The sequence below is a fragment of the Palaemon carinicauda genome, chromosome 19 (genome assembly GCF_036898095.1).
Source record: "Palaemon carinicauda isolate YSFRI2023 chromosome 19, ASM3689809v2, whole genome shotgun sequence".
Taxonomy (NCBI): domain Eukaryota; kingdom Metazoa; phylum Arthropoda; class Malacostraca; order Decapoda; family Palaemonidae; genus Palaemon; species Palaemon carinicauda.
Window position 1 is genome coordinate 111064500 of NC_090743.1, and position 17105 is coordinate 111081604.

General features: G+C 37.0%; 2 protein-coding genes across 4 annotated transcripts in view; one reads left to right on the forward strand and one right to left on the reverse strand.

Moving 5' to 3' along the window:
- Positions 1-17105, reverse strand: part of ArgRS-m (arginyl-tRNA synthetase, mitochondrial) — a 644356-nt gene that overhangs the window by 503490 nt on the left and 123761 nt on the right. The gene's annotated exons all lie outside the window — the stretch shown is intronic.
- The window catches only part of LOC137658734 (uncharacterized), a 97570-nt gene that overhangs the window by 76034 nt on the left and 4431 nt on the right, over positions 1-17105 (forward strand). For 2 of the 3 annotated variants that reach the window (XM_068393748.1, XM_068393750.1), the window contains one exon: positions 17-342. The exons of the other annotated variant lie outside the window; for it this stretch is intronic. In XM_068393748.1, coding sequence (XP_068249849.1) covers positions 17-32 — 16 coding nt within the window. In that variant the 3' untranslated portion in view covers positions 33-342. Of the gene's footprint in view, positions 1-16; positions 343-17105 lie in introns of those variants that run through there. 3 annotated transcript variants of the gene reach the window in all.

The following is a 17105-nucleotide window of genomic DNA, read 5'->3' on the forward strand; positions in this document are numbered from 1 at the left end:
GTCTTATCTTTCACAGCACTAGTTACCAATAACAACCGTTAACGAGACAGCAAATGAGGACGAACGCCCAAATAGATCTGCATGAACGGAACTGCCTTCACGGACCTGTTAACCGGAGGAACTACCCATTCACTGTTTAATATATACTATCTTTAGAAATGTAAATTAGATGACAGACCTGAAATTTGCCGGACTTTGAGTAGGCTCATTCTATAGCTACTGTACAACGTAGGCTTACAGATACGCTGAGCATACTCTGTAACATAACTAGGTTGAAGGTTTTGTCCACATATACAATAAAATGAAAGAAGAAATGTTGCTGTGAGTTGCATCTTCCTTTGGATTGCTATATATATATATATATACATATATATATATATATATATATATAAATATATATATATATATATATATATATATAAATATATATATATATATATATATATATAAATATATATATATATATATATATTATATATATATATATATATATATATATATATATATATATATATATATATATATATATATATATATATATATATATATCAGAAGGAAATAGACTGGAAGCAGAACAAGCTAGGGACCCACCACCAAGCTGCTTTCAAAACTAAGGCAATTAGGATATAGAGAAAGTATGGAACGTTTGAACTTATTTGACCTAAAAACTTGACAACTAAGGAGACAGTTAATAGAGGCATTCAATTTTTTTAAAGGAATGGCAAATGTAGATTATAACAATCTATTCGCACTTAGCACAAATCAGTCCAGAGGTAACGGATACAAACTGGAATTAAAAAGATACAACTCAAATCAATGTGGCAATTTCTCGACATACATCACATACATATACCAAAGGCACTTCCCCCAATTTTGGGGGGTAGCCGACATCAACAAAGAAACAAAACAAAAAGGGGACCTCTACTCTCTACGTTCCTCCAGCCTAACCAGGGACTCAGCCGAGTTCAGCTGGTACTGCTAGGGTGCCACAGCCCAACCTCCCACATTATCCACCACAGATGAAGCTTCAAAATGCTGAATCCTCTACTGCTGCTACCTCCGCGGTCATCTAAGGCACTGGAGGAAGCAGCAGGGCCTACCGAAACTGCGTCACAATCGCTCGCCATTCATTCCTATTTCTAGCACGCTCTCTTGCCTCTCTCACATCTATCCTCCTATCACCCAGAGCTTTCTTCACACCATCCATCCACCCAAACCTTGGCCTTCCTCTTGTACTTCTCCCATCAACTCTTGCATTCATCACCTTTTTTAGCAGACAGCCATTTTCCATTCTCTCAACATGGCCAAACCACCTCAACACATTCATATCCACTCTAGCCGCTAACTCATTTCTTACACCCGTTCTCACCCTCACCACTTCGTTCCTAACCCTATCTACTCGAGATACACCAGCCATACTCCTTAGACACTTCATCTCAAACACATTAAATTTCTGTCTCTCCATCACTTTCATTCCCCACAACTCCGATCCATACATCACAGTTGGTACAATCACTTTCTCAAATAGAACTCTCTTTACATTCATGCCCAACCCTCTATTTTTTACTACTCCCTTAACTGCCCCCAACACTTTGCAACCTTCATTCACTCTCTGACGTACATCTGCTTCCACTCCACCATTTGCTGCAACAACAGACCCCAAGTACTTAAACTGATCCACCTCCTCAAGTAACTCTCCATTCAACATGACATTCAACCTTGCACCACCTTCCCTTCTCGTACATCTCATAACCTTACTCTTACCCACATTAAATCTCAACTTCCTTCCCTCACACACCCTTCCAAATTCTGTCACTAGTCGGTCAAGCTTCTCTTCTGTGTCTGCTATCAGTACAGTATCATCCGCAAACAACAACTGATTTACCTCCCATTCATGATCATTCTCGCCTACCAGTTTTAATCCTCGTCCAAGCACTCGAGCATTCACCTCTCTCACCACTCCATCAACATACAAGTTGAACAACCAGGGCGACATCACACATCCCTGTCTCAGCCCCACTCTCACCGGAAACCAATCCCTCACTTCATTTCCTATTCTAACACATGCTTTACTACCTTTGTAGAAACTTTTCACTGCTTGCAACAACCTTCCACCAACTCCATATAACCTCATCACATTCCACATTGCTTCCCTATCAACTCTATCATATGCTTTCTCCAGATCCATAAACGCAACATACACCTCCTTACCTTTTGCTAAATATTTCTCGCATATCTGCCTAACTGTAAAAATCTGATTCATAACCTTTTGCTAAATATTTCTCGCATATCTGCCTAACTGTAAAAACCTGATTCATACAACCCCTACCTCTTCTAAAACCACCCTGTACTTCCAAGATTGCATTCTCTGTTTTATCCTTAATCCTATTAATCATTACTCTACCATACACTTTTCCAACTACACTCAACAAACTAATACCTCTTGAATTACAACACTCATGCACATCTCCCTTACCCTTATATAGTGGTACAATATACGCACAAACCCAATCTACTGGTACCATTGACAACACAAAACATTCTCATTCTCATCTCCCATCACTGGCACCTCAACACCTGGAACAGAAATTATATCTGCCTCCCTATTATCCTCAACATTCAGTAAACTTTCAAAATATTCCGCCCACCTTTTCCTTGCCTCCTCTCCTCTTAACAACCTTCCATTTCCATCTTTCACTGTCTCTTCAATTCTTGCGCCAGCCTTCCTTACTCTCTTCACTTCTTTCCAAAACTTCTTCTTATTCTCTTCATATGACTGACCCAGTCCCTGACCCCACCTCAGGTCAGCTGCCCTCTTTGCCTCACGTACCTTGCGCTTTACTTCCACATTTTTCTCTCTATATTTTTCATACTTCTCTATACTATTACTCTGCAGCCATTCTTCAAAGGCCCTCTTTTTCTCTTCCACTTTTACCTTCACTCCTTCATTCCACCATTCACTGCCCTTCCTCATGCTGCCTCCAACAACCTTCTTGCCACATACATCACTTGCAATCCCAACAAAATTTTCTTTTGCTAACTTCCACTCCTCCTCTACATTACCAGTTTCTCTTACTCTCACCTCGTCATATGCCATTTTCAACCTTTCCTGATATTTACTTTTTACCCCCGGTTTTATTAGCTCTTCAACCCTCACTAGCTCCCTTTTACATCCACCTACTCTATTCCCCCCCTCTTTTGCTACAACTAATTTTCCTTCCACCAAAAAATGATCAGACATACCGTTAGCCATACCCCTAAACACGTGCACGTCTTTCAATCTTCCAAACATTCTTTTAGTTATCAAAACATAATCCATTAATGCCCTTTCTACTACTCTTCCATTTGCCACTCTTACCCATATATACGTATTTTTATCTTTCTTTTTAAAAAAGCTAGCACTTATTACCATCTCTTGTTCAACACACATATCTACCAGTCTCTCACCATTCTCATTTTCACCTGGTACGCCATATTTCCCAATGACACCTTCTACCTCTCCAGCGCGCACTCTAGCATTTAAGTCACCCATGACAACTACATAATTCCTTCTACCCAGTCCTTCTACACTACCCAGTCCTTCTCGACATACAAAACAGCAAATAATTGGAAGTTCGGAGTCTAATCACTCTACCAAAGAGCAAATGGAGTGTCTGGGGATGGACTAAAAAGTCTTTGAGACTCATGAGTCTGGTTGAGTCCTCTACCAGCTGATGTAATTAACTGTATCAACAAACAAAAAATGAGGCAGTGTTTATTAATTTATGGCTTAATTTCTTCCACATTAGGCCTATGTCAAGATAATAAAACTCTGCTATTCTTAACATAACATTGCATTCGGTGCTTAAATTTTTTTCTCGGACCAGCTTAGCAACAGATTTGAAATAACTATTCTAGTTATTCATCACTCACAAATATTCAATTTAACAGCTATTTTGTCTACTCAACATTCCAATGGAAAATATAGTATTTCATTTATTTTTTTAGATTCCCGTATAATTCTGACATTATAAAATGCTTACTTTGCAAATTATAAATAAAAGTAATTTAATGGCCTACTCTAGCTTTGTCAGGTCTAAGGTCATCTACACTCTCAGGCTCCGTTTCGATTCCGTCCCAGGGACTCCAGTGAGATGCTGGACAGGAATATTACGTTAAGTAATTATTCAGACAAACCAAAATAATGGGAGCAGTGATGTAAAGTTAATTTTAAAGATATGGATCTTTATCTTCGAAGCAGATAGATTAACACTAAGTCACTCGCTGACTCACTTATGACTTACTCCTTTCAAAATATCGGGTATACTATCCCGAGATTAAATAATCATAATAAAAAATCAAATAAATGAGGGAGTAAAAATACAATAAAGTTTAATTAACCTAATCTTGGTTTACTTTACAAATTTATATTAAAAGAAACGGACATCTTAACAAATACAAAATGTAAGAAAGGAAAGGCAAATTAAATCAAATATATGATTGATTAGACTTGTGGTCTTCTGCAATAATTAATGATTGAAATTAGGGTTGGAAACGTGGCCCATGTGACCCAGAGACTGTGCTATTCTCAAAAACCAAAATATGTAAAACAGTACACACAATCTAACCGCACACAGTCCGAAATATGTAATAGCCAGTTAACCTAAATCTAAGCTTAAAAAATGGGGGAATAACTAAGTGGCCACTTTTTAGTACCTGCACTCCATGGAATATTGTCTTTGTCCTGAAATGGCTGTTGACCGTGGTTGCATACTTTGCACTCTTGACTGGCTCACCCCTAAAATCCTCACTTTTAGCAAATAGGGACTCACGGGCTCATGTCCTTCACTATCTTCAGCCGCAGGTTCTGGTGTGAGTCTAGTTTTGGGAAGGGGGAGGGGGTGAGCCAGAGGTGCACGGATCCCCTGATAAGCAGGTTGGTCACTACTGCTTCCGAACGAATGGAGCGACCATAGGGTCGTGCAGGCTCACATGGCTTCACCTTTCAAAACAGGTGACAGATGTTGAGCGCAGGGAACCCAGTGGAGGTGCCATCTTGGGACTTTAGGACAGGGCAATATTGTTGTAAGGAGTGCATAGGAGGCAGGATTTTGTACAAAATACTCAGAGAAATCTTGCTGCTCTAAGGAAGTTTATATATACAATAATCCCACCTATTCTGGCTTGCTAAAAATTAAGTTAAAATGAGAAATAAGCAATGGGCTGGTGGGATAGGCATACATCTTAAAATTAACATACTTTAATTGGTATTGGGAAATAAAGGCTGCTTTCAAGTCAGCAGTATTGAGATTACTGTATATTCAAACCAGTTTAATAATTTATCTCGACCCAAGTAGTTTAAGGAAAGAACCACCTTACGCCCGCTAAGGCTTTTGCTGTGAGTATCTACTCTGTGACGTCACGAGCATGGCGTATGCTATTAACAACAGTTTTATTTAGTTTAAAATAGTCCTCCCGATGTTTCGGTAAATAAAACTTAATGTAGGAGAGAACGTTTAAAGGGTAGCTACAGTATTAGTAGAGCCAAAAAATACAAATGAAAGAAGAGTAGAAGAAAATTCTTCACATATAGAATACCTGTGATAGTGGTTGTGATATATAGTTGTCATAAAAGATAATATATTTCAAATACAAAATATATATGAATACAAATGTGATATATTGTAGTTGACTTAAGTATACTGTACATAATATACTTCTATTACTAAGAAATATCTCAAGCTTCCCAGGACTGTACTGGATTTATCTTAAACAACTAGATACAGTAAACCATTTTATAAAAAAAAAATGACAAATTCGGAGATAATTTGTATTTTTCCCTGATACAAACCTGTAGCTATTTATGTGGATATACTTCCCCAAAATAGCTACAGGTATGCATTAGTTGGAAAAATATAAATTATCTCCGAATTTGTCATTTGTTCCCATACTAACAAACCTTCCGCTATTTATGTGGATGACTCGCTCTTATGAGGGTGGTAAGTTCAACTGCTGGCTTAGTCATTGACCCGGGTTTCCGTAGTGAGTATGATAGAGGCCTGAGCAACTAAAGTAGTTGTGAGAAATATCAAAAGAACATTTAGGGAAGAAGACTACAGAGTGATGTTAAATGTTCATTTATTTCATTATCATCTTAGCTTTTGGCATGCTTTTATACACTGAACTGTATCTTAATATTTTAAAATTTGAATAAAAATTTCTTGGAATAGATGCATCCTTATGTGGGGAAGGAATTAATGCTATTTCCAATCATTCTTATGGGTTAAACTGATTTGTAAAACTGAATAAAAAAATTTACATGAACACTATGTAATACCGTGTAACGGCAATTGTAATGAAGTGACTAGTAACATCAATTGTACAGCATGCCAAAAGGAGTAAATAATTTAAAGAAAATTATGTTTAACAACAATAATCAGATATGCATACTGTATGAAATAATGCTTTAGAAAATAAATATTTGAATGATCAAGTACTATTATCATTTATCATTCAGGGGGGTAATGAATACGTCAATATAACTACTTGAGAGTATATAGTTGCAAAATTTATAGGTACTGTATTGAAATTTGCAAGTTCCAAACAACCAAATAGTCATAGAATAAGAAAATTCAAATTAAAAAAAATAATGTAATTTGTATTTTTGTATGATTTTAGAAGCTGGAAACTCAGCTGTTAAAAACTGTAACAAGGTGTAGGTAGTTACTGACTGGTAGCGGGGAAAGCCCCAGCCCCCCCGCCACCTCACTATTGTATAGAATTACCCAGTACACCACTAGCTGAGCCGCTCAAACAGGTCCTAAGGAACGAGTGTGTTGAGGAGTGACTTGTGGTGCATTCCGAAAGATAGTGGGCCATGAAGGTCGTCCGATGTTTCCAAACGTTGCACCAACTCCTTTGACTTAGTGAGATTGTGCCCATGTTGATTGCTTGGGATCGCTACTTGTCTGGTTCATCACTATATGGTCTCCCAAAGCCAGAAAGAGATGGTGTTTCTAGAGATTTTCTTCTCGAGCCTTCTGGAGTCATAAAATAAATAGCCAAGTCCTTTGGAGGTAACGATTGTCAGTTACTTCCCTAAGGGAGGAAATGGAAAAGGATTTGAATGATGAATCTTGAGTAGTTTATTAATAATAATAATAATAATAATAATAATAATAATAATAATAATAATAATAATAATAATTATTATTATTATTATTATTGTTGTTATAAGCCCGAGGGTTCCAACAGGGAAAGTAGTCCAGTGAGGAAAGGAAATAAGAAAAAATAATCTACAGGAAGAGTAATGCACAATTAAAATAAAAGGTTTAGCTATGAATTTAGGCACTAATGAGAACAATACCTTCCTTTAACTCTCTGAAGTAAAGTCTGTGTACATTGCTTACTTGGTTCGTCAAATCCAAAGAAAGAAAAAATGGTTTTGAGACACAGTTCCGTATCTGAAGCTTGTAAAGACCTGAGAACTATCGCCGAGTACTCTTGGCAGTCAGGGTTGTTGTAAAATCATACTTTCTGTTAGATAGGAACTAGGTAATGAGGAGGGTCTTTGCTCTCAGGCCACTGTTTCTTCAGATGCCACTAAAAATATCCTAGATGTAGATGGCTGTGGGGAACCAACTTCTCCAATGATGACCTAGAATTTTTCTGCCATTGGAAGCTATTGGGAGGTTTAGAAAAGGTATACCACTCTTTTCAGGATAGTTACTCTATTTTTAGAATGAAAGACAGTTCCTCTGTTGTGTCCACTCTCCTCCCTAGGTACAGCAACACCTTTGGCTTGACCTCTCCAGATTTACCACAATTACCGGATCCTGGAAAAAGGACAGAAGTCTGTCGCAATGTTGTAGGATTTGCCTCTAGGAGATTGATGGAATTAGGCAATCATCAAGATACCTCAGTAGCCGGATGTTATTGGCATGCGACCAAGCTGATACGAGAGTGAACACTTAAGTGAACATCTAAGGGGGGTGGGGTTCCACAGACTAAAGTAGAGATGGTCTGAATATTCATAATTGCAGTCACATTATTATTATTATTATTATTATTATTATTATTATTATTATTAATAGCCAAGCTACAACCCTAGTTGGAAAAGCAAGATGCTATAAGCGCAAGGGCTGCAACAGAAAAAATAGCCCAGTAAGGAAAGGAAATATGGAAATAAATAAATGGAGAACAAATAACAATAAATCACTCTAAAAACTTTAACAACGTTAAAACAGATGTCATAAATAGATTATAAAAAGCTCATGTCAGCCTGGTCAACATAAAAACATTTGCTCCAACTTTGAACTTTTGAAGTTCTACAATTCAACTACCCGATTAAATTAGGAAGATCATTCCACAACTTGGTGACAGCTGTAATAAAACTTCTAGAATACAGTGTAGTATTGAGCCTCATGATGAAGGCCTGGCTATTAGAATTAACTGCCTGCCTAGTATTAAGAACAGGATGGAATTGTCCAGGAAGATCTGATTGTAAAGGATGGTCAGAATTATGAAAAACCTTATGCAACATGCACGATGAACCACTTGAACGACGGTGCCAAAGATTAATATCTAGATCAGGAATAAGAAATTTAAAAGACTAAGTTTCTGTCCAACAAATTAAGATGAGAATTAGCTACTGAAGACCAGACAGGAGAACAATACCCAAAACAAGGTAGAATGAAAAAATTAAAACATTTCTTCAGAATAGATTGATCACCAAAATCTTGAAACACTTTCTCAATAAGCCAATTTTTTGTGCAATTGAAGAAGACGCAGACCTCAAAAGTAAATTTGCTATCGTGAATCACCTAAAATTTTAAAAGTCATACAAAGTAAAAGAAACATTATCAATACTGAGATCTGGATGGTGAGGAGCAACTGTCCTTGACTTACTTACAATCATACTTTGAGTTTTATTAGGGTTCAACTTAATATCCCATAATTTGCACCATTGCAATAACTTTAGCTAGAACTCTATTAAGGGATTCGGCAACCCCATATCTACATTCAGGGGATGGAATTGACGCAAAGAGAGTAGTATCATCTGCATATGCAACAAGCTTGTTTTCTAGGTCAAACCACATGTCATGTGTATATAGTATGAAAAGTAATGAGCCAAGAACACTACCCAGTGGAACACCAGATATCACATTCCTATACTCACTATGGTGCCCATCATCAACAACTCTTTGAGATCTATTACTTAAAAATTCAATAATAATGCTAAAAAACAACCCACACACTCCCAACTGTTTGAGTTTGAAAACAAGGGCCTCATGATTAACATGGTCAAAGACAGCGCTAACATCAAGGCCAATCATACAAACTTCCTGACCACAATCAAGGGATTTCTGTATAGCATTGGAGATTGTAAGAAGGGCATTACATGCTCCAAGGCCCTTACGAAAACCAAATTGCAAACTAGGGAATAGACGATTACCTTCAGTAAACCTATTAAGACTTTTTGCCAGAAGACGTTCAAAAACTTTAGATAATATGGGAGTTATGGAAATTGGGCGGTAATCAGTTGGACTTGAGCTACCACAAACACATTTACATAGAGGAGTAACATTACCAATTCTCCAACAAGTGCTAAAAGCTCCTCTTCTTGCTAACTTGCGCAAAATAACAGATAACTTTGGAGCTATGAAATCTGGTCTTTATAAAAAAAACAAAGGAAAAATACCATTTGGGTCTACACCTCCATAAGCATCAAGGTCCACCAACAGAGCTTTAATCTCACAAGATCGAATAGCTAAACTAGTTAGTTTAGCCTCAGGAAAACAGGAATGAGGAAGTTCAAAATTTTTCATTACTCTGTTTACTGTCAAAAACATTAGCCATAAGGGTTGCCTTTTCCTTTGGACAGTGAGTGACTGAACCATCTGGTTTAATTAAAGGAGGAACTGTTATATCTACACCAAAGAGTGCAGATTTAAGGGTAGACCACCATTTATGTTTCTGAGTTGTACCAGAAAGGGTTTCTTTTATGGTTAAATTGTATTCCTTTTCAGTTGAAGCATAAACTCTTTGAGCAAAAGCTCAAAGCCGAGTGTAGTTTTTCCAGGTCAAATCTGATCTGTTACCCTTCCAAAGATGATAGGCCTCCTGCTTCTCCAAATAAACACATCTACTGTACAATCATCATTGAACCATGGTTTGTCCTTCACTCGGTACCTTAGCACACGAGAAGGGATACGCGTATCAATTATGTTGACTAGATTCTCATTCAAAGGGACAACACGATCAACACTACTATATAATTGTGACCAATTCAAGCACAAAAGATCATGCAAAATCCCATTCCAGTCTGCTTGAGATTTCATATAAATTTTACAAGAGTACGATACATCAGGGACAGGCTGCTCAGTCTTTACTACTAATGAAATCAATAGCTAATATTAACTTCTCCTTTTTTTGAGATTTGCATTCGCATGTTGCCTACCGATTATTTTTTCGAATATCAAATATTAAACTTTAGGCTTATTTCAACCATATTCTTATATGAATGCAGTGAGAGAAAATTACTTCAATATAATCTGTTAAACAGTTAAATCTTAGCTTTCTGCAAAATTAACCGTAGAGTTTTAGAAAGCCACCTACTAATGAAAATAGCACAATTTTTCCTTTCTTTCATGATGCATTAAAATTATTCCTCCTTCAACGGATGGAGGTTGGGGAAAGTTGGTGGGATGGATGCATGTAAGATTTGGGTCCTCATTCCACCTCCTGTAACATGTTAAATTGATTGAAGTTTATTGCAGTCAGCACTCCCTACTTCAAATAAAAATCACAAATTCCCTAAAATGATAAATCCAATCCTAAATAGTCAGGTAACGCACAGATACTTTCCATGAAAGGCAATAATTTAACAATATCATCCAAACTAGTCCTAGTCACCAATACATTTCTTGACATGTACCTATCAAAATCCCAAACTTTAAAAGTAATATGCATTTTCCTGACTATACAAACCCAAGTCCTTCAATAAGAGTACGACTCTAGCAAAGCTATAACCATCTGTTTAAATTTCTAATGAGGTAAACATAGTTGCCTAGCAGGTGGAGGGTATGCCTTTAACCTCGCACTTGCAAGGAGGTTGAAAAGAGCAGTGTACCTTTAAGGACTCAGGTTTGTATAGTTAGGAAAAATGCAAATTCCTTTAAGAAAATTAGTGATTTGTTCATTTACTAATAAAAGCCTTAGTCCTTTAATAGGAGACTCATCCCCAAGAGGAAAGATGTCCTTATGACCTAAACTGGCTGGGTTGACGTCAATATTCTTTGGACCTGGTGAGCAATGAAAGTGATGACACATGTCAACCTCCTAACTACTTGAGCATGATGTTGCAGGTGTTATGCTGGTCCCTACTGTACAGGTACCAGAAAACTGGTAGATAATAGTAAGTTGGCCAGGGCACCAGCTACCCTTTAAGATAATACCCCTAGAGTTATTGGGTCCTTTGGCTGGCCAGACAGTACTACATTTCATCCCCCTCTCAGGTTACGGCACCTTTTCTCTTTGCCTACACATACACCTAATAGTCTGGCTTATTCTTTACATATTCTCCACAGTCCTATAAATCTGACAACACCGAGATTACCTAACAATTCTTTTTCACTTAAGGGTTTAACTACCGCACTAGAAATGTTCAGTGGCTACTTTCCTCTTGGTAAGGATATAAGTGAGATTTTAGCTATGATAAGCAGTTCTTCTAGGAGAAGGATACTCCAAAATCAAACCATTGATCTCTAGTCTTAGGTAGTGCCATAGCCTTTGTACAGTTGCCTCAAAGTATTCCTTTACCCCTTACGCTTATGTTTTATGAAAATAGTATGGTAACACCGCAATGAAAGCCTATTTGCCTTGTAACGACGGACGTGAATGGTCGAGCTATTGGGTATGCCAGTGCTCCTATTTTTATAAACACTACTGTAGACAATATATTAATGATATACGAATAATAGTTCACATTACAAGTGAAATAAGTTGCTATTAAATACTTAGAAAAATAGTATAGTAACAGAGTAGTAATAATAGCAATGGTAAAAATCATATTCATTCCTGATTAATCAGACATCGTCAACCTTCGTTACATTCAGTTGAGGCAGGCGTTTCCTGAAATCCAACTTTAGTTCATAGTAGATATATGGGTTCTTTTTCAGAACATAATTATTTGAATGGAAATACGCTTTCGATTTATATAATCCATCAATTTATAAAGAAATGAGATCATAAACCGCAAATTTCAAGACCTATAAATATAATTTCATAAAGGCAATTATGATAGCCATTGACAGGTCATGATACGGAAGGCTTGGGGAAAAATTAATAGACAACCCGATGTATAAAGGAACAAATATATCCAGTGTATCATTCATATATATATATTTTTTTAATTCGAGCCACGTCTCACCAGAGTAGCCTAGATGGAAATTTCTCTGGGCGGTAATTAAACTCGAGTCATCTGAGTAACAACACACCTTAACCACCCTGATGGTCTTTATATCATTGGTAGATATGGTTGCACACCGATAAAATCGTACTCATATAGATAAGAGAGAGAGACTGAACTATGGTTGGGTTTATTTTATGTCAATTTCGTTGGTATTATCGAACAGTACTATATAAACCTTTTTTAATACCTTGAGAATGACACAGGGACTCGATTAAAGCTGTATAACTCAGAAAGAGAGAGAGAGGCGGGGCCAGTAAGTGATGTCGTGACCTCTGTTAGTCCATTATGTCATTCTCTTGAGTAGCAGTTTAGTGACTAGAGTAGACAATGGATCGCAATCAACAAAGAATCAGCAATAGGAGCAGAATTGTAGGCATGAGAGACTCTGGCATGTCTTACAAACGTATTGCAAGAGAATTAGGAATTTCATTGCCAACAGTTCGACTTTGGTGTCGAAGATGGGAAGAGTCTGGAAACCTCAACGACAGGCCAAGAGCTGGTGGGCCATGAAAAACGACCCCAGAAGAAGATAGGGCGATTTCGGAAGTAGCCACGCAAAGCTCATTTATAAATGCAGTTGCCATAAGGGACACACTGAACTTGCGTGTTTCGTCTAGAACTATAAGAAATAGGCTCCACGCAGACGGTATCCATAGGACTCCGGCAGTGAAACAAAAGCTGCAAGATCGTCATAAAACGGCACGGCTGGAATTTGCTCAATGTTATTTGGAAGAGGGTTTAGACTTCTGGGGCAGAGTAATTTTCAGTGAGGAAAAGACCTTCGCTTCTAACACGCATGGTCGTCTGCATTGCTGGAGGCGTGATAACACGAGATACGACAGCCAGAATATTTATCAAGTAGCCAGAAGCGGCCATATCACCTGTAACGTTTGGGGGTGGATACACCTGCATGGCGTTGGTGAATTCGCCGAGATCAGTGGAAGGTTCAACGCTGAGCAGTATCTCGAAATTTTGGAAGAGGTGATGGTTCCTTCCGTTCGCGCTTATGCTCTTCCTTATCCTGAGCAGATAATTTTCATGCAGGTATGTGCATTGTTTTTTTTTTTTTTTTTTTTTAGTTATATGAATGCCCTTTCTTGACAAATATGGTATCGACTCATTGCTGATATTGGTCATAAAGTAGTTTCAAATTACTCAATAAGACTTTTGTCTTGGATTTATTAGTTTTATAACTGTAAAAGGATCTTACATCAACATCATTGATCTACATTCCCTGATGAATCTAAAACGGCCAAATAAAGCCACTGAAATTGTTACAAGGTATTTTTTGCCTCTTCATGAAAAGTAGACCAAATATTCTTATCAACACACAACACCCACGTCTCCTCCTTGGCTACTCAAGCCCTTTTATTAATCATTATTGTGACTCCTTTTGCTGGACTAAACGGCATTATTTTGCCGTCATTTATATTGAAAATATAAATTGTTCTCCTTCCACCTACCTTGTTCTAACAGTATGATTAATCAGTTATATTATTTCTTTTAGGATAACTGTTCCATCCATACTGCGAGGATTGTCCGAACATGGTTTGCTGAACAGCGCGACATTGTTCTCCTTCCCTGGCCGAGCAAAGCATGCGACTTGAACCCGATCGAAAATGTCTGGGGGAACATCGTCAACAGCTGGGAGCAGGGTCAGGAGCGTAACCACCAGCGTCTTTTCCAGCATGTTCTCAACGATTGGGAACTGTTCCGCCGCAACCGACAAGTTGTGTATAACCACGTCTCGTCAATGCAAAACAGATTGCAAGATGTTATTGCACATAATGGTGGATGGACAAAATATTAATGTTTCAAATACGATCTTGTTTTACTTATTTCCTTTTTTACAATTCAACATTGTATAACTAGAATTAAATAATTTATTTGCATAGTGATTTCACTAAACCTTGCCCACAAATGTAAGGAATGTTATGAGAATGGAAACTGAAAAAAAAAATAATAAGCTTCAATCAACCAGTATCGCTTGAGTACTAAAACAAAAGGTTAATACGAAGTTATGATTGCGATTAAACATTGAATATCACAAATTTGTAATACATAGTTTTCAGATATTTGCTATAAATTCATCGATGAATCCAGCTGATTTTAATAAAGAAAATTCATAATTATATAATAAAAGACTTGGGTATTTTATTTTTTACCAACTATTAAGACCAAGGCCAGCTCAACTGAGGGTGCAATTTAGTCATTTAAGTTAAATGTAAAATAAAAAAAAAAATTCTAAACCTGACGATAACTGAAAGCAATTCAATCCATCTCTTTATCTCTATGTATCTACCCAACTATGGTGCATCTAGTTGCAAGTTTTAATTGCTAATTATCTTATCTAGAATATTTAGTATTAAAAGTGATATCTTACGAAGCACTTACATTCCCTAAAGTAATTCCGTTGTCAAGTGGGCTTTTGACAACCGATAAATTCTCGAACTGCCCGTCATGAATTTATACCTTACTACTCTGAAAATTATCATCATGGAATTTATTTTCATAAAAATTAACATGCGACTGATGATTCCTTCTTGATGTTTTGTTAGGTCATATGTGGAGGGAAATATTACATATTGAACGAGATCTGTGAAACAGCTAGTTTGACGTCAATAACTTGTTTCAGACCCCCACCGTATTGTAATAAGTATTGAAGACACAAGGATATCGGAGTTATCTTATTATATAATGACATGGCTATACAACATTTATTTAATCGAGTCCCTGTTGTCATTATCAAGGTATTATAAAAGGTCTATATAGTATTGTTTGATAATACCAACGAAATTGACAAAATAAAACCAACCATAGTTCAGTCTCTCTCTCTTATCTATATGAGTACTGATTTTATCGGTGTGCAACCATATCTACCAATGATATAAAGACCATCAGGGTGGTTAACGTGTGTTGTTACTCAGATGACTCGAGTTTAATTACCACCCAGAGAAATTTCCATCTAGGCTACTCTGGTGAGACGTGGCTCAAATTAAAAAAAAATATATATATATGAATGATACACTGGATATGTTTGTTCCTTTATACATCGGGTTGTCTATTAATTTTTCCCCAAGCCTTCCATATCATGACCTGTCAATGGCTATCATAATTGCCTTTATGAAATTATATTTATAGGTCTTGAAATTTGCGGTTTATGATCTCATTTCTTTATAAATTGATGGATTATATAAATCGAAAGCGTATTTCCATTCAAGTAATTATGTTCTGAAAAAGAACCCATATATCTACTATGAACTAAAGTTGGATTTCAGCAAACGCCTGCCTCAACTGAATGTAACGAAGGTTGACGATGTCTGATTAATCAGGAATGAATATGATTTTTACCATTGCTATTATTACTACTCTGTTACTATACTATTTTTCTAAGTATTTAACAGCAACTTATTTCACTTGTAATGTGAACTATTATTCGTATATCATTAATATATTGTCTACAGTAGTGTTTATAAAAATAGGAGCACTGGCATACCAATAGCTCGACCATTCACGTCCGTCGTTACAAGACAAATAGGCTTTCATTGCGGTGTTACCATACTATTTTCATAAAACATAAGCGTAAGGGGTAAAGGAATACTTTGAGGCAACTGTACCATGGCCTTCCCCTGTCTTAGGGTAGATTTCTATTGCTTGAGGGTGCACTTGGGCACACTATTTTGTCTTCTTTCTCTTCCTATTCTGTTTTTAATATTTTTATAGTCTAAATAAGATTTATTTTTAATGTTGTTATTGTTCTAAAATATTTATTTTGATTGTTCAATACATATCTTGTAATATTATTTCGTTTCCTCACTGAGCTATTTTTCCAGTTGGAGCCCTTGGGTTTATAGCATCCTGCTTTTCCAACTAGGGCTGTAGATTAGAAAGTAATAATAATAATAATTATAATAATAATAATAAGAATAATAATAATGGTCATGGAAGAAGCTATATCCCAAAAGATTGATGTCTGAATCTAAGAGCATTTATGAGAAATGGATTTGAATATATTCCTCCGTATTTAAAAAAAAGAAAAAAAAAACACTAAGCTGTAAAGAAAAGTTACTCACACGAAATGGCTCATCTATATCTAGCGTCCATTACAGCTCATAATGGCATGAATGCTGCACCCTAAGAGAGGGGCAGAGGATAGGAAAACAGACAAACATTCTCCTTTCTCACTCTAAACTTGCATTAAACTATGTTAGAGGATTCTTGTCTCATGAAGCAGCTGTGCTCACTACAACACATGATGAGCAGCTACCACAGGTCCAAAGGTAAATGCATCCAGAGACTAGTGGGTATACTCCAAAAGGTAGTGGACGATGAAGGTTGTCTGGGGTTTCCAGACTCCGTCCTTTAGCACTGGCATCACAGAAAGATCCTTCCTGAAGCCTATGGTAGAACTGATAGCCCTGACTTCACGAGTCTACACTCTGGACGATCCACCTTTGGTCTCTCTGGAAGTAGAGTGTGCATGCCTGATGGTCCCAAAAAGCTAGAACGAAATGGTGTTCTTGGATATACATTTCTCTACCACACCAATGCTGAGGAGGAACAGCCTCTGGTACTCTGATCTGAAACACTGGGTTCTCTTCAGGTAGTGCCATAGCACCCTCGTGAGACAAAGAAGCACGTAATCCCGATCACT